Source organism: Anarrhichthys ocellatus, unplaced genomic scaffold (genome assembly GCF_004355925.1).
Source record: "Anarrhichthys ocellatus isolate YVR2014 unplaced genomic scaffold, GSC_Weel_1.0 scaffold23, whole genome shotgun sequence".
Lineage (NCBI taxonomy): Eukaryota > Metazoa > Chordata > Actinopteri > Perciformes > Anarhichadidae > Anarrhichthys > Anarrhichthys ocellatus.
Window position 1 is genome coordinate 2197490 of NW_022280053.1, and position 16479 is coordinate 2213968.

General features: G+C 41.0%; 1 protein-coding gene across 1 annotated transcript in view; it reads left to right on the forward strand.

Annotated features, from left to right (window-relative positions):
• The window catches only part of lamc3 (laminin, gamma 3), a 98052-nt gene that overhangs the window by 1585 nt on the left and 79988 nt on the right, over window positions 1-16479 (forward strand). The window contains exon 2 of the mRNA XM_031860425.1: window positions 6414-6718. Within this exon, the coding sequence (XP_031716285.1) occupies window positions 6414-6718 (305 nt within the window). The remainder of the gene's footprint in view (window positions 1-6413; window positions 6719-16479) is intronic.

The following is a 16479-nucleotide window of genomic DNA, read 5'->3' on the forward strand; positions in this document are numbered from 1 at the left end:
GTGCATCGGGCTGAAAATCAATACTAAGCCACTTCATTTTTTTCAAAGACATTCCAGGAAATAAGCAGCTGATAACCTTAAAACAAATGCCCCGACTTCGGCAGGAATAAGACTAAGATAAGGAACCAACTGAAGTTAGCCAGGCATTTACATAGAATGTATTTAGAATTCTAACGATACGCTTACTTTCTAGGCAGGTAAATTTCATTAACCCCCTAGCCAGAAACACTTTTGCATAGCCAGGGATTTGGTCAGCAGGTCTACTGTTTACTTGAAATTATGCAAATTGTCCCTTTACTCTGGGGAAGGTTGTCTCTGAACTTTTGGAGACAACCCCTCAGCTATTCATTTTAAACAAAGTTCAGCTTTTGGAGTTTTTGAAATGTTGTCAAACACCTGTGGTTAACACACGGTCAATGTCAAAACTCAATTAACCAAAAGATTACAGCTAAATATCTAAACAACAAAACAAATTGTCTTGGCTGGATTGATTTAGACCAGCAATTTATTAACCAAGAGCTCTTCGGAAAAATGTGCAACTATTGCACCAATTGAGAAGTTTCTGCCTTTACAAATTTTCAGTGGTTTTAATTGATACAACTTATGATACAGTAAGCATGAGTGCATTGTTAAACGGAGACATTTGGGCACATGGGGAAAAGATGTTGATCATATTTGCATTATTGTGTGATATTTTGTAAAATGAGCCAAACTCTTAAAGACAAAATCATTTGTTGTTGGCACAAATTATGTAAACATAATGTTTCTCCCGCATGAAGTGAATTCTGTGACATGTAGTTTAATTCAAACACTTTTCTTTTGTTCAGCATTTGAAAAGCTTGAGTAACAGTTACTCATACGCATGTCCAGGGAATTTTATCTGGGCCAACTCTGCTTTGTTTCAGATAAGGTTGAGGCTTTCTTGTTTACAGTAAGAAAATGTTCGGGGTTAGGATTTAATCATCGTATAGTGGGAGAACCATCTGGGTCTTTGCAGTTCAAAACAAATACGTAACCGTGCACCACTTTTACCACGCTGCATTATTCCTGTGTCACTAATACAGAGTCTACGATTACCTCCTTCACGCACTCTTTGCCTTTCAGCAAATGCCTTTGACTTACTTTTTTGTACACGTGTATATATTTGCATTTGAAGACATTTCTCATTTCACAAAATTATATGAGACCAGCTTGAGCCATTAGCATCATTATCCCATTACCATGCTGTGCAAAGCTGCTGGAATAAGTAACAGACCGCATTTGTCACTTTAACTGAATTAAATTGTGGCGATTAATGTTACAAAGCATCTATGAAATTACCTTTCCTACTTTCATTTATTTGCTGTGTGTGTGTGTGTGTGTGTGTGTGTGTGTGTGTGTGTGTGTGTGTTTAAAGGAATGTCTCAAGGGCGTACACAGGAATGTGGGCCCCTCTGAAGAATATTGCTCTAGGGCCCCTTTATTTATTAAACTAAATGAATACTAACTGTTCTTTTTTCCGGTAAAGAGTACATCTAATATATTTAATTTATTCTCGGTTAGAGGTTGAAGTCAGCATTTCTTGTGGCGCTAAAGTTATCTCCTCTGGCTCTGTAAATGTCAAACACTATACAATAGAGTCTATTACCAAATAAAGAGAACTCAGAAGTGGCTTTCCTGTAACTTGCAACAGGCCGGCTGCTAACAAGCCAGCAGTCCCACAACAAGAATAAACCTTTTCACAATTACTCCTCCATCTAATCTTAAAGAAATAGTCCTACATTTTGGGAAATATGCTTATTGGGTTTCTTGTTAGATGAGAAGATCGCTACCACTCTTGCAGTTGTCCATTGAACATAAACATGGAGCCAGGACACTGTTGGTTTAGCTTAGCAGAAAGAATGGAAACAAGAGTAAACAGGTAGCCTGGCATTGACCAAAGGTAAAAATAATAGCACCTGTAAAGCCCACTAATAAAATGATAAAATTATATTTTGTTTGTTTAATATGTTGTATTCTGGACCACCACCATATGGCAGCAACACACAAATGTTGACAGATTATCAACCTTCTAACTCTGGGCAAGAAAGTTAATTTATTTTTTTCCCAAAATGTCAAACGATTCCTTAGTCGTGAGAGTGGGCACTTGTTAAATAGAAGAGGGAAATCAATCAGCCTGAACATAGTTCATTTTAAAAATGTTCTCAAAGTCATAGCCAATTAATTGTGTCATCAGACGAATGTTGGTTGATAATAACTGCTTAGACCGTGTGCAGGGTGAAAAACTAGGAAAACAATACACAGGAATTTCTGACAAATCTCAGATTGACAACTCAGATCAGCGCATTGAAATGAATGTAGAATAATGATCTGTCCAGGTTGTACCCTCATTTGGCCCAATGTGAGCTGGGATAGACTCCACCCCTCCCTGCTTTGTACAGGATGACCTTATAGGAATTAGTGGACGGATGGATGGATATCCATGGACCCCTCATATTTTGGATCGGAAAGGTAACTAGATTAGGTTGAGTGACTGCTTGTCTAATTGGTAGCAGCATTTCGTTGAATTAAATGCAATGTAAAAAGGTAGGGCTATTTGAATATCACCTTAAACCTGTAATAACTATTTCTGGCCACTTGGGGGCAGCGACAACAAGCTGTAAACACAGACTTTAGTAATAACCTTGATAAGGTGAGCTTGTTAGCTAACAGTTGCCAATTTACACTTCCAGTAACTGTTATTTACGGAGCCACATTGCAGAGTTGTGTTTTTGGCTACCAACCTGGCGGAAGTTCGATATTAACTCTCTTTTAGTTTTCCTTCGTTGTTGTTTATCTCCACAATGTCCAAGGAAATATCTGGCTCTTTAGCCGCTAACGTTGAATGCTGAATGCATACAGTGGGATGGAGGGTTACTAGCTAAAAACAGCTGTCTGCTGTGACCGGAAACGAAAACGAAATGAAAAACGAAAAGAACGTGTTTAAAAAATGCTTACAAAAAAAGAAGCTCAGTAGGGACTAAGGAAACTTCAGAGTCATAGACATTTTCAGAGACATTTTCTGGACAGTCTAGATTTCCTTCCGCCTCTTCCTCTTCTTCCTCCTCTGTACCAGTGGAGTGGGCGCTGCCCATCAAAAAGCCCTTCTTCAAAGGGACAAGAGACGGGGACAAAATGATGACAGAAGTTGAAAATGTCAGAGCTTTGACCGTTGCTGAACTTTCATATCATGTGCTCTGATAGCGAGCATGGCTTCCATCAACTGGAGGATATTGATTTCCTATAGCAAGCAGATGTCTGGCTGTGTTTTGAGGCTTTGTTGTTTAGAATCTGCCATTCTTTTAGAGAAACCCGCCAATGTTTGCTGCTACAGAGCTATGTTGTGCGCTGTCTGGAGGGTTTGTTATTCTTCAGACAATCACAACACACACACATGTCTGTCTCCCTCAGACTAAATTCACCTTTGCTCCCCTCTCCCAAACATGTGTTTTACTGGACCTGATGCATTTGAATGAATCTAGCAGTCTTAAAAGATTATGTTTTCTTAACAAGCAATTTCATGTAAGTGAAAATCCCGGAATTTTGGACGTGTGGCATCTCTTTGGTCCATGTGAAAGATGTGTGATCCATCTGGGTTGGTGGTGGGGGGTGTCTTCGACCGTTGCTGTTTTCTTTTGCCTCTCCAAACAAAACAAGCTCTCTCTGAAGGGAATACAGGCAAATGCTGGGATGATAAACACAGCAGTAGGACGCAGGGACACACATTGCAGCCAGGTCAGACTGGTTCTGCGAAAAGACTAGAAAGAAGAGGGGGGGGGAGTCGGGCTGCTTCAAGGGGAGTAAACAAAACATAATGAGGAAGAAGGGGGTAGAAAGGAGAAAATGCTGGGCGGTGTGCTGGTAAGGAATTGGGGTCAGGTTTTTCCCACAAAGACTTGTTGAGATACACACAGACCCTGCAGCTGGTTCTCATTCAGTGCCATCAAAGACGAGCAACATCCTGTTTCGGATGTAAAACAATGATAAAAGTCTGCCACAGTTGGCATGACGCTCTCACGGCCAGAATATCGGCGTGCTGTATGAGTCACAACTCTCTGGAAAGAGTTTTATTCTACTTAATATGCAATCTTTGAGATGCAGCATGATTGGAAGATAAATCCACTCATCCGTGTGTTTGCTGATCCCAAAGAAATCTCAGCTTGGAGTAAACAGATTGTAAATATTGAGTCTGCGGTACTCGTGGCGAGTTTAGTCTCAGCCTGTCTCGGTCTGGGCAGACGAGAGCAGCTGCGTTAAGTTGACACTAATGACTCCGAGGAGGGTCGGACGCTGTTCTTCTGCAGCTCCCAGCTTTTACTCTTGAAGTCGATGTCCAAACAGTTGTTTTATTGGGGGGCTTGTGCGCAACACGAACAGCTTCAGTCGGATTTGTGTTGCCACAAGATTCTGGATCAGACCTGAAACGTTACACCATGCTGTTCTTCTGGGTTTCCAAACTAACCCTCAAAGACCTATTGCTTGGCAAACAAAGACAGGCGTCTGCTTCAAACTGAGCTGTCCAAACTGCCAAAATAAACGTGTGAATTCAATCCTAGGACGTATGTTATCTATAGTATGTTGTTTTGCTTGGTTTGCGATTTGATATCTGAAAATCCCCTCTGTTGTGCCCACATAAACTCTGATGAACACAAAGTGTGCACTCCTGAAATGTGCAATCATTACACATTATGCATAACAACATACAAATATCATTTGCAATTACTCTGCATTTCGTCACGGGACATCCAACAAATGTTTCATCTTCTGCCTCTTTTATGTTTTTGCCTCGGTCCCAGCAGGGCTGAGCTCACCTCATGCAGGGAGTAAATGAAAGCTAAATGATCTTCAGGCTCCTAAAGGAAAGATACCATTAGAGAGAGCTGCAGAGACAAGAGACAGAGCTGCTTCGATCTGGCTTGGCAGAGAAAAGCAACAGATGCCATTATGGCAGTGCCAGCGGATGGCATCCCTCTATGAATGTGCAGAGCAGCAGAGACTTAGTATCTAATGATGTAGAAAAAATCCCCAAGAGTGCAATGAAGACGCCCGTTAAGAGAGTTCCTACATGTTACTTATCATTCTGGTGTCAATAAGACTTCAGTTTGTGTCTGCCCAGTCAAAAGGAAAGCTGCTGAATCTGAATGTGTGCTCATATTTAGGACGTATAACTCTGCAAGCCTCCCTGATATGGCTCCAGGATTACAGTTTGAAGTGTCCACAGTGAGTAAACAATGGGAGGGAATGACACACTCGATCAAAAAGAAGCACCGACTCTGTGTTTGCCCTGAGATTAGGGAAGAAGATGCCATCTTTCCTACAAAACCAAATGAGGACAACAGCTATGTTGCAAATTGATGAAGTTCCCACTTTCGTTTTCCACATAAGGAGACATTATGAAGCAAAATCACCAAATAATTCAAGCCATCTGAGTAGGCACAATGTGAAAAAGATGCCAGAAGGCATTCTTTCCTAACCCCCCCCCCCCATTACCTGTGAGACTGATCCCTCAACGTATTACACCTTCAGAAAATACTTTACAGGCTTTTCTTCAATTACAATGCAACACCAATTACATCGCAACTTAGTCGGATCTGCTAAATCCCCCAATACCAACTCAAATGGAAACACGGCTATACGCTATATCTCCTCGTCTGCAGCGGATCTTCTTCCATATGAGATTGGAATCTGAAACCCATTTTCCTTCTTCACAGATTGAAGGCAAATCGCTGTTTTAGGTAGAATACAAATCTATGAAAAGGTCTCCCTTCTCTCTCTGTCTGTTTCTCCCCTTATAAACAAATGGCTGATGTACAACTAAAACCTCACGTTTGGTATATCAATCAATGATGTTTAATTCTATGCCATACTCAGCCCCCCATGACACTCATTAGTGTTTTGCATCTTTGACTAATCACTTATTTTTCTATTGATTACATCTGATGCTTTTCTCCAATCAGACTACATTGTAAGTGAGTTGACCAACAATTTCCACCATGATTTTGCACTCTATTGGACTATTCTGTCCTTCAGTTATTATAAGAAAAAAGAGACATTTAGTCTCTTTTCCTTTGACCTATGTTTCACTTCTGGGGCCCATTATAATCTGGATAATGAGAAAATAATCCTGGCTATTCTTCTACTCCTGCAGGAAGGACATTCATTTACCTTGCATAGAGGCATGGGAAATGAAGTCTGTCCCCCATTGTTTTTCTTCTTTCTATAATGCAATTATGTCGTTTTTCCCCCTTTGCTCCCGGGCCCTAAACTATCACCCTGCAGTATTTTTCTCTTATATAACCAGCCCTGATCTAACTGTGTAACTACAATGGATCTAGTTCCAGCAGTAATTCTTTTCAACGATTCCATTCAACGCTAATCATATCTGTTTTCCACAGGGAAGGCATTTGAGATAACCTATATACGATTGAAATTCTACACCAGTCGGCCGGAGAGCTTCGCCATCTACAAGCGCACGGAAGAAGACGGTCCCTGGCTGCCTTACCAGTTTTACAGCGCCTCTTGTAGGAAGACGTATGGGAAGGATGCCAAGGCTTACATTCGCCCAGGAGATGATGAGAGGACTGCTTTGTGTATGGACGAGTTCAGCGATATCTCCCCCCTCACTGGAGGAAACGTGGCTTTCTCCACGCTGGAGGGACGGCCCAGTGCGTACAACTTTGACCAAAGCATGGTGTTGAAGGTGAGGGCACATTTTAGTTTTGTGCGTTTTTAGAAATGTAATGGCTATGATTCTTTGTTATCCACATAAAGAATCATAATAACACACATTTTTACTGCAATGGAAAAAAATCTGTTTGAAAAAATAATAATTAGTGCAAAATAGATTTTTCTTAGAAGAGACAAATGTTTTATATAGATTAAATATAAAAACAGCCATAAATGTGCTTCATTTGAATGCATTGCGTTTGAAAACCTTGAATCCATACTTGATGTTAGATTTTATCTTTAAAATTTGCCATATTTTTTTTTTCTTGAGTTTGACATTGTGAACAAAGGTTATTATTTACCTGGAGACACAAGGGCTCCACACATCACATATAGATATCATGTTGTAACAGTGCCGTGCAACTGACATCGTTACCACCACCTAAGGCGTACACTTTTACAAAAACAAACATGTGTACCAGCATGACTTCAACACTATTTTCAAAGCAACTGAAGGGAATTTAATGTTATATTTAGCTCTGATTAACATTGATGAAGCTTTGAGAGGGCTGAGCTGAATTAATGGTGGCCTCTTGGGGGAGAGTCCAGGAGGGGTGGGCACAGTAAAGCGTGCCTAAAAATGAGTAAATATAGCACTTAATGCAGCCCCTCCTCTTTCTCTGACAGGGCTGTAAGTATGCATGTGTGCATCTGTCCGCCCTACTTCAGTGAAAGACTTTTCTGTGAAAATACAGTATTATTTATCGGCTGATTGACATGAAAATATACAGTCGGAATATATGCAACAAATGCATTAAGTTAGCCCATTAGAGCAGAGATCATAAGAAGATGAAACATGTATGTGTGTCCAGAAATAGTAGATGAGGACATGAAATAACAATGGTGCAGCTTCACAGAAAAGCCAGCCGATTCTCAATCACATGCGGAAATCTACAGCAACATTTATTCTGAGACAGCTGTTCATAATTCATTTTCAGGAAGTTTTGCTGAAGTTTTATTGAATTTTGGCGTTTCCATACTTTTCTAATGCGATACTTCAAAATGCGTGTAAAAATATGTGAATGAAGGGCTAGTGGCGTGATTTCTTGGCACCAGAGACCAGAGGTTTGCATTCTGAGTGCTGCGTGTGATTAGGGTTCTGCAACAAAGGCTTGTTGGGGAAAGTTAGATAAAGATCATGGTTTCGATTAAATATTGCTCAAGTAAAACATTCAGATTTGTCCTTCATTTAACGGTGGAGTTTTTGATTATTTAACCAAGAACACAATCGTTCTCCAACCATAAACGCGTGCTTTGATTGCTTAAAAATTACCATGATATCATTAATATTGCTAGAGTGGTTATTCTAGGATAAATAAATGGAAGACCAATTCGCGAGAAACATTTTTCTTATTATGTTTATAAAAAAACTGCAATTCAGGTGACATTATGTGTCCCTCAAAAATTATTTGTAATACTTGCAATACTACAGTAAAACAATGTAAATGATGCATCATTAAGACCCTGCATGGCATGGCATTGACCAGGCGTCCATGCTCGTGGGAGGTAACCCGATTTATTCAGATCCTACGCCCTCATCAACGGGCTATCTCGACTCCGAAACCATTCAAAATCTAATTTATTCTTTCTCAGTAAAAGTCCCACCACCACCTCCATAACCTGTTTTGCAGGAGGTGGACAGACTGTATACAGGCCTCCCACAGCCCCAATGTACTCATTCTGCATTTTGCATCTTTCCGCTGTCCCTTACAGTGCTATCTGAACACTGCTATTTTTATTCCCTGTCTCTACAACAACAAAAAATCTACCCTACCATGTAGTGGACATACGTCTTCAACAATGATCTTCAATTACTTTAGGAACTATGTGCCCGCGATGATCAGTCCACAGACATTGCCCCCTGATGTTAGCTAATGACAACCTATTCCTCTGTGACCTTTCTCTCAAAATGCTGTGAGGGAATAGGTCTGTCAATGCAAGACTGCCACCTCTGTAGAGGAAGCTGTCCTCCTCCACATCATTAAATAGGATGAGTAAGGTTGTCTTTTGGAGGATGTGTGGAGGATCTGCAGAGTAACCCTGCATAACCACAACCCGCTCCTAAAGACAGAAACCATCGTCCAAAACTTAATAAAATTACAATGAGGGTTTTTTTGTTGCTCCGCCTGTCAGTATATTTGCAGTGTCTACTGTATATGGCTGTTATAAATCTATTTAAAGATGATTTAGCTATAGCACACCTGGATTCCAATATTCCTCTCAGCTCACTCTTGATGTTTTGAAACTCAAATATGAAATATGTTCAATTCTCTGAATGCAACCTTCAATGAAAAACTGCTGAAGCAAACTGAAGACTAGACGCACAGCAGATTAATGACTGTGTGCCATCGCTAGTGTTTTTTTGATTTTTTTTTTTAACCCAATCATTCCCTTTAACAAATTATATTTAGTTTGTGCACAAAAGATTTGAACGAACTACTTACATGTAATCTTCAAATACACAAATACACATTATGCCAGATTTGTAACTGATGACGATTTGTTGTGGTGCCATCCTTGTTTTATTTGCACTCTTAAACCTCAATAAGCTGTGCGATTTCAAAAGCACAACGGTGTGATGCAGCTGACAAGCCCTTAGGGCTACATACGGTATCTCTGCCTGCACACATACCTTTACCCCAACCGCCTGCCACCCTTACACGCATGTGCCGGATGCTGTCTTCTCATAACCCTCCTCTCACCCCTCCCATCAACCACGGCACTTTGAATGGGTGACATCCCTGAAACCTCCCACAGAGTAGAAAGCAGCAGCTTTCCTCAAGAGTCATCCCATTTATAACTGGGAAAAGATGGAGGATGAAAAGACATCAGTGGTAAAGCCACATCAGCTCTCAAGCATGAGCTAAGCTGCACTGAGGAGCAGAGTAAAGATATTTTTGCCTCACGTCTGCTATGTGAGGTCCTCTTGCGTCTATAACGAGTCAAAATGCAAATGAAATGCTCCATTGGATTAGCTTTAGCGATGCTAGGGGTGGAACACATGTGTGTGGCAGGCTACTCTAAGTAAGGCCACATACAGTCACAGGAAAGTGTAACCTGTACGCAGGACTGGATTGGGCTCCTAATCTGAAAGTCCAGTGTATCTATTCTTTTCCGTCTTGCTTGGACAACCAAAAAAAATGAGAGTGAAGTAAAAAATAACTATTAGTACATCTATTTATGTTGCTGAGCAAAAGCCACTTGTCCCACTGTCAAAAAGAAGCCTCCCTAGAAGTTTTCATAAGCACAAGGATGTTAATCATCCCCTTCCTGCTCAGAGTGTTTTCCTTTCCTTCACATCCTGCGCTGTTCGTTCTACATTTTTTTCTTTGGCTGCAAGAGCAGTTACAAAATGCCTACAAGAAAAGGTGGCAGCAGCCTGGTTTCGGTGTTCAGAGATTATTAAACTGTCCTTTTCTGATTAATCCCTTCACACTAGTCTTCTACCGCTGTGCTATTTGGGCCTCTCGCTCTATCTGTTGTATAATTCTAGACTCTGGAAGGCTGGGACAATAAGACTGGAGAGCCGAGGTTTGTAGGACATACAGAACTGAGCCTGGTCTGCTGAGATTTTGTAAAGTGAGCATTATGTTTTCAGTTGGAAATACATGCTCCGTGCTTGAAAAGAGCTAGAAACACATCTTCTTACCATGAAAGGATTATGTGGGATTAAGGAATTAGGGGACTAAGGAATATGCAAAGGTGGCATTGGTAGAAACAGGTCTGAGAGTCAACAATAGCAGGAAGAAATGGTACTGTGGTCAGCTTGACCTCGCCTTAATATCCAATAACCCCGTAGTCATGTAACAAGTCATGGAAGAAAAAGAAAATACAATGTGTACTTGTACATGCTGCACACTGGAGAAGTGTAAAACAAGAGGAGGACATTTTGGGGCACTTTAAGCAGTTATAATACTCATCGTGAGGGTAAATCACTGCGTGAGTAGCAGTGTTTACTGGGCCTTCTACGATGTTATCACACCTCCGGGTGCGATGTGAGAGAATCCCAGGAAACACCTTGTTGTGTGAATAAACTGTTGATGTTCTCCACACCAAATAATTCAATAATTCTATTTTCTTTGGGCTCTGAAAAACAGTATACATGCTAAACATCAGCGTGTCGGCATTGTGATGGTGAGCATGTCTGTAGACTTTGTAGTTGACACTAAGGGGACACCACTGATCCTGCAACATTTGTAAAGAATTCCACTGATAATTTCAGCAGAAATAAAAAGGTGCTTTAACACCTGTTGAACCGTTGACAGACTCCAGCGACTTCAAATTAGAGTTTTCAGTGGATCTTAAAGCACTTCTATTATACCAACGCCTCTTCTCATTCTGGCTTCTGAGAGGGGCAATGCTGCTCCAGTAAACATCCTTACGACTCAGTCTATTGAGCTGGTCGTGCTTTTTACACTTCAGAGGACTCATCCAAAAACAGTCTGTTTGGTAATCCAGGAGAGTTTGATTCCCGGGAGTGTCCGGCCACAGCTCCGAGCTGGTCCCTGTCTCTCCTTGTCCAGGTCAGCAGCATCACAGCGTTCACTCTCTGGATGAGGAACAGCAACAGCCACTTTTGATTTCGGTGTCTGTTCCTCAGTCAACATCTGTGAGCATTGTTCTATGTGGCACCATGTCGACCAGCCGAATGGGGTGGGGGTGGGGGGATGAATTAATGCATTAGTCAGTATGTGGGGTTAGCTCAACGGTATTCTGTTGAAATATATCTATTTTCCTGTAGCTTATTCATTTCTATTCGATTTGGCAGTTTTGCACTGAACATCATGTAATATCTATCCCGGGACATCAAATCTGTCCTGAGGTAAAATGTAAAATACGATTACATCAACTATTATCGTAAAGGATTGAATCATTTATTGTTTTGTGTGCAAAGTAATTACGATCACTATCAAAAGTCCAGATCAGATTCCGTGTATCTAGATGTGAGAACTGCTGTCACACATAAAATAATTATGTAGAGAGAAAAAATGATTTTTTTTTTTTTACAAATGCGATGTCTACTGCATCAGATTTGAGCACTACTCCACTGAAGTAAAGATAAACATGAATATTACTCTCTTTTTTTGCTGCATACACATTATTATTGAATTCATGGCCGCTGTTATGGAAGCTTTGCAACGAAAAAATGCATTTTACTCAAAACAACATAAATTAGCAGCTGAGTGGGTTGTTATGACATTTGCTTCGATAAAATGCTATAATTGCATCTTTATTTGTACTGTTATATAAGTTGCTGTCTCCGCAGGATTGCTCCCTTCATTTCAACAACTTAAGCCTGTGGTTGCTCGTGTTGATTGTAATTACTGTACAGACATATACAAGCCAACTCCTTCCTTTCTTTTCTAGTCAGTCTATAAATGGGAACTTTTTTTCCCCCTTACCTGTCGCAGTTTTGAAAAAAGCTTGGATACTCTTTCATAACAACAGAGCATATTGTATTTTCACATTAACCTATTGAACCTTTAGAGGTTTTTAATTTCACGGAGAGGCCATGTACAGACAGACATACGGGTGGCTGGGTGATCAGTAAGGAGGCCTTACAGTACTTACATTAAGACCTGCCTACTAATGGTGTTGTTGGCTGGATTTCAGTATGCTTTGGATGACATCGACCCACTGATTGTAAAGCTGTGGGGGGATCAATAGAAGCCAAGAATACATAGATTGGGTGGTAAATCTCTCAGCAGACCCGCCAAACACCCCCGTCTCCTTCACTCCACCTTCCCCTCTCTGCCTTCCTCTAAAACAACAAGATGAGAAGACCCGTAATTGACTGTGATCTGTATTCCCATTAGTATAAAAGGCGGATCAATTGCACAATTTCTTTCATTAAACCTCTGATTCCCATTCTACTTTGAGGGTGATGGGACAGATGGGTGTGGTGAGCAAATATAAAAACCTATCAATGTTGGTGAAATGTTCAGAATATTCTTCTCCTTGCAGTGAATCATCAAAAAAAAAAAAAGGGTGGCGGGGCTCTTCTTCTTCAATGACGACATATACTGGTTGCCAGTTGAGCTACAAATCCTCGAAAAACAAGAAGAAAATGGGCAACTCAATACAAGGGTCGAGGGTCAGAGCAGCACTCAATATAATTCCCACAACAGCACTATTTCTTGAATATAAAATGAAGGGCGTAAACAGAAGGGAGGAGAGGGTAATGGAGAAGGAGTACATGTAAGGCTGTTGGTTTTGAACAATCAATACAACCTCTTAAACAAATCCAAAAAGCTTATTTTTTTATGTAGAGTAAATAGTGAATAGTTTACTTTTTTCCACCAAGGTAATCCACTCTGTATCCTGAATAATAGTGCATATCTAAGAAACAATTAATAAGACAATTAATACATTTCAAACAGGCTGTACAGTGTGTTGGTCACGTGTATCGGTGTACCGATTCTAGTTTCCATTTGAAGGCCTGCAGGCTACTTTGTTTGCTTGTTGACCTGTCAAGCTGATCCCAGTGAGTGTCACTACAACACTGCAGGCTTTTCTAGAACGCAGCGTTTTTGGCTACAGGGATTTCCAGGATTCGTGGATCCCGCCCCCTCCGCAGCTTTTACTGATAACCTTGTGTGAACATTCTGTCAGTTCCGTCATGTGGGCAACATGATGCACAGATTTAAAAAACAACACTGTCAGTAAAGTTACTGTAATTCTGTCCACTTTTCTGTCATGATCAGCTTTTTGCAGAAGTTTGTGACTTTTCCTTTAGCGCCACCAGCAGGTCAACATTCTAATTTGTCCAATACTTTATCCTTACGGGTTATGAACAAGTACTTCCTGACATAGTGACATTGTATCAGCCTCAGGTTTACTTTGTGTTAAGTGAGAGTTAACCAATCTTAGCTCACTAACAGGCTTACATTGGTCGAACCTTGTCAACATTACCTGCTTCAATTCAGCATGTCAGCCATGTCATTGTCGGGACATTAGTATGCTAATATTCAATTCAGCTCAAAACCCCTGCTGTGCCTAAGCACATCCTCACAGAGCCGCTAGCATGGCTCCACACGCTTAGTCTTGTTGAATACAGAACTCCGAGAAAACACAGCACAATACTTTAATTGTGTCACAGTCCAACTACGAGTCTGGCAATCTTACTAAATAGCCCACCGGCATGCAATCACCTGAAGAGGTCTTTCAGCTTCAGATACCTCCGCATTAAGTCAAACCTTGTGTGAATGTGATTATATTGCCATATACAGGTGATATTGGCTGGTTTTTATGTGGCTAATATGGGATAGTGCTCACGGGTGCCTAGTTATGAAGGTGTCGGTGCAAGATTAGTGACAGGCAAAGGGAAGTATGGCAGGAACTTTTTCGTTTAACGCCGGAGAGTGCTATTTCCTCCAGTATAGAGCCTTTAATCACGGGTAATAGAACTGCTCTTCTTACAATCAGCATACTGCCACGCCCCCATTTATCTTCATAAGAATATGTTTGCTTGGAGGTGTATAAGGTGCAGAGTAAGATAATGTTGCTGAATCCAGGATCTGTGCGTAAAATGTTCGCTCGGTTTAAGCACGGAATCGTGCGTATACCAACTTCCCTCATGTCTTATTGAGGTGAAAGAGCTGGAGAACAATCCGTAATACCGCGTGGTTCGGTGTCTGGGATTGAACTCTTGAATTCCTCAGAACACAAACCTCCAAGAGCTAAGCCCAAGAAGGAAAGATGTCAGTGTTGTGATTGTAAAACCAAACAAAAGCCTCAGTCTCTGATTTTATGACTGTGTTGCTCAGGCAGTTTGTGTTGTGTTTTTCATTAACTTGATGTAATCAGAGGAAATGCCCGAAGCACTCACTTTTTCCAGCATTGTTGTTAGCAATATTGCATTTGACGTGAGCAGTTATCCCGCTAATGCACTAAAATCATACCTTGGAGGTACAAAAGAGGCCAAAGCCGACCATATTTCACCCGTCTGACTGACACTGTAGACCAGAGAAGAGGGACGCATTTAAAAATGAGTAGTCTTGACTAAGTCTTGAATGTGTGGTTTGGTTATACTGTAAAAAAGCCACTTCTCTTATAAACATATAGGTTTTCAAAATGTGTCTATGGCAGATCATTAATTATCTTTTTCCTGCAGTGAGATCAAGATCGGCCATTTGTGTCAGGGGTTGAAATCACAGTCTTTACATACCGATTGCCAACGGAGCATAAAATGATCCCTGTTCCTCTCTGCGGCATGTCAGTGTGCCATTTCCTCTGCATATGGCTCATACAGAAGCATGCATATTTCATGAGGCTTAAAACAGGAATTGCATCTCGCCTGTTTTATTAGCATTTTAATCCCTTTGCAGATTTAACGCTTGTGCCTCAGTCTGAAGAGCACGTAGTTTCAATATAGAGACTTCACTCGCTTCATCTGCTGCTTTTTAAATGTATCTCCTTGTCATTTTGAGAGGTCAAAGCTAAATTACATTGAAAAACAAAAACATCATGTGACACTTGAATGCACAGGTGTTTTTTGTCTCATGTATATGTCATCTGAATAGTGCTCTGTGGTATACCAGTCATTTAACGTGTCGCGTTTGCGTTGCCAAATGATTTGAATTTGGAATAAACAACACTCACCTTGTAACACGGCATTTAGATCGTTTTTTTCTAAAAGTAATGTCTTACTTCAAAGTAGGCTCTGTTGTCAAGTTTGTAAAGCTCTCTTTTTTCAACAGTAACGCAGAAGATGAAAGCTGCTTTTTGAATTCTAATTTAATTTGTTCAGTCATCCATTAAAACGGTTTGTCTGTCTCTTCTGCCACCAGTCCAACAACCACCCCCCCCTCCCACACACACACACACACACACACACCTCTCTCTCTCTCTCTCTCTCTCTCTCTCTCTCTCTCTCTCTCTCTCTAGAAAGCTGTGTGGCAAATTGGAGCTCCAGCGTTGAATGCCAATGAGTAAAAGGGGAAAAAGTACATATTGAGGCCACAGTAAGCATAAGCAATTCAATTAAAAAGTTATTAACTTGAGAATGAGGGACACTGCTCTCTTTTCCGTCAGTGCCTGCAGCCAGAGGTTTCTCAGTTCAAGGAAACCAGCTGAAGAAGACAGAGGTGAGGAGGGAGAAGGGAAGGAGACAGACGTGTAGGGAGGAAAGGTAGAGACAGACGGGACGAGAGACAAGAGAGATTTTAGAGGTGGGGGTGAAGGTTATGAGCCCCCGAGAGAAAAAACGGTGTTTGATATCATCCAAAAATGAGCCGTGTGCAGCCTCGTGCATGTCTACGTGCGTGTGCACCTGCTAGTTTGATCATTAGACCGCTATTGTCTTAAGCCAAGGACTGGCTCATTGCCACTCTCAACGCCTCAGCCTATCCCTAAGTCAGCATCATTGTAGCATTGTGGGCCCAAATTCCAAGGGAGTGAGAATCAAAGTTAATTAAGCTTTTGCTGTGGTTGGCATAAATAATACGTTATGGGCTGACTACTAATTAACCCTAAGAAAGTGCTTCCTTTCAGTGCAGTATGTGATATTTGCAACTATGTCTGCTTTTCCTCACATAGTTAGCACTGTTCTACCAAGCACAGCTAATAGCTCTTCCATATGATAATGGTATTGCACTCTATGATGAATGGAGGAGAGCATTGGCTTCTATTGTGCTGTAAGTAAGAACTTCAAAATGCAAACAATGCATTTAAGAGATGTTATCCTTTCAGTGTGTTCTAAAGCGTGGGAGCTGGATGTGGGACACAATGGTAATG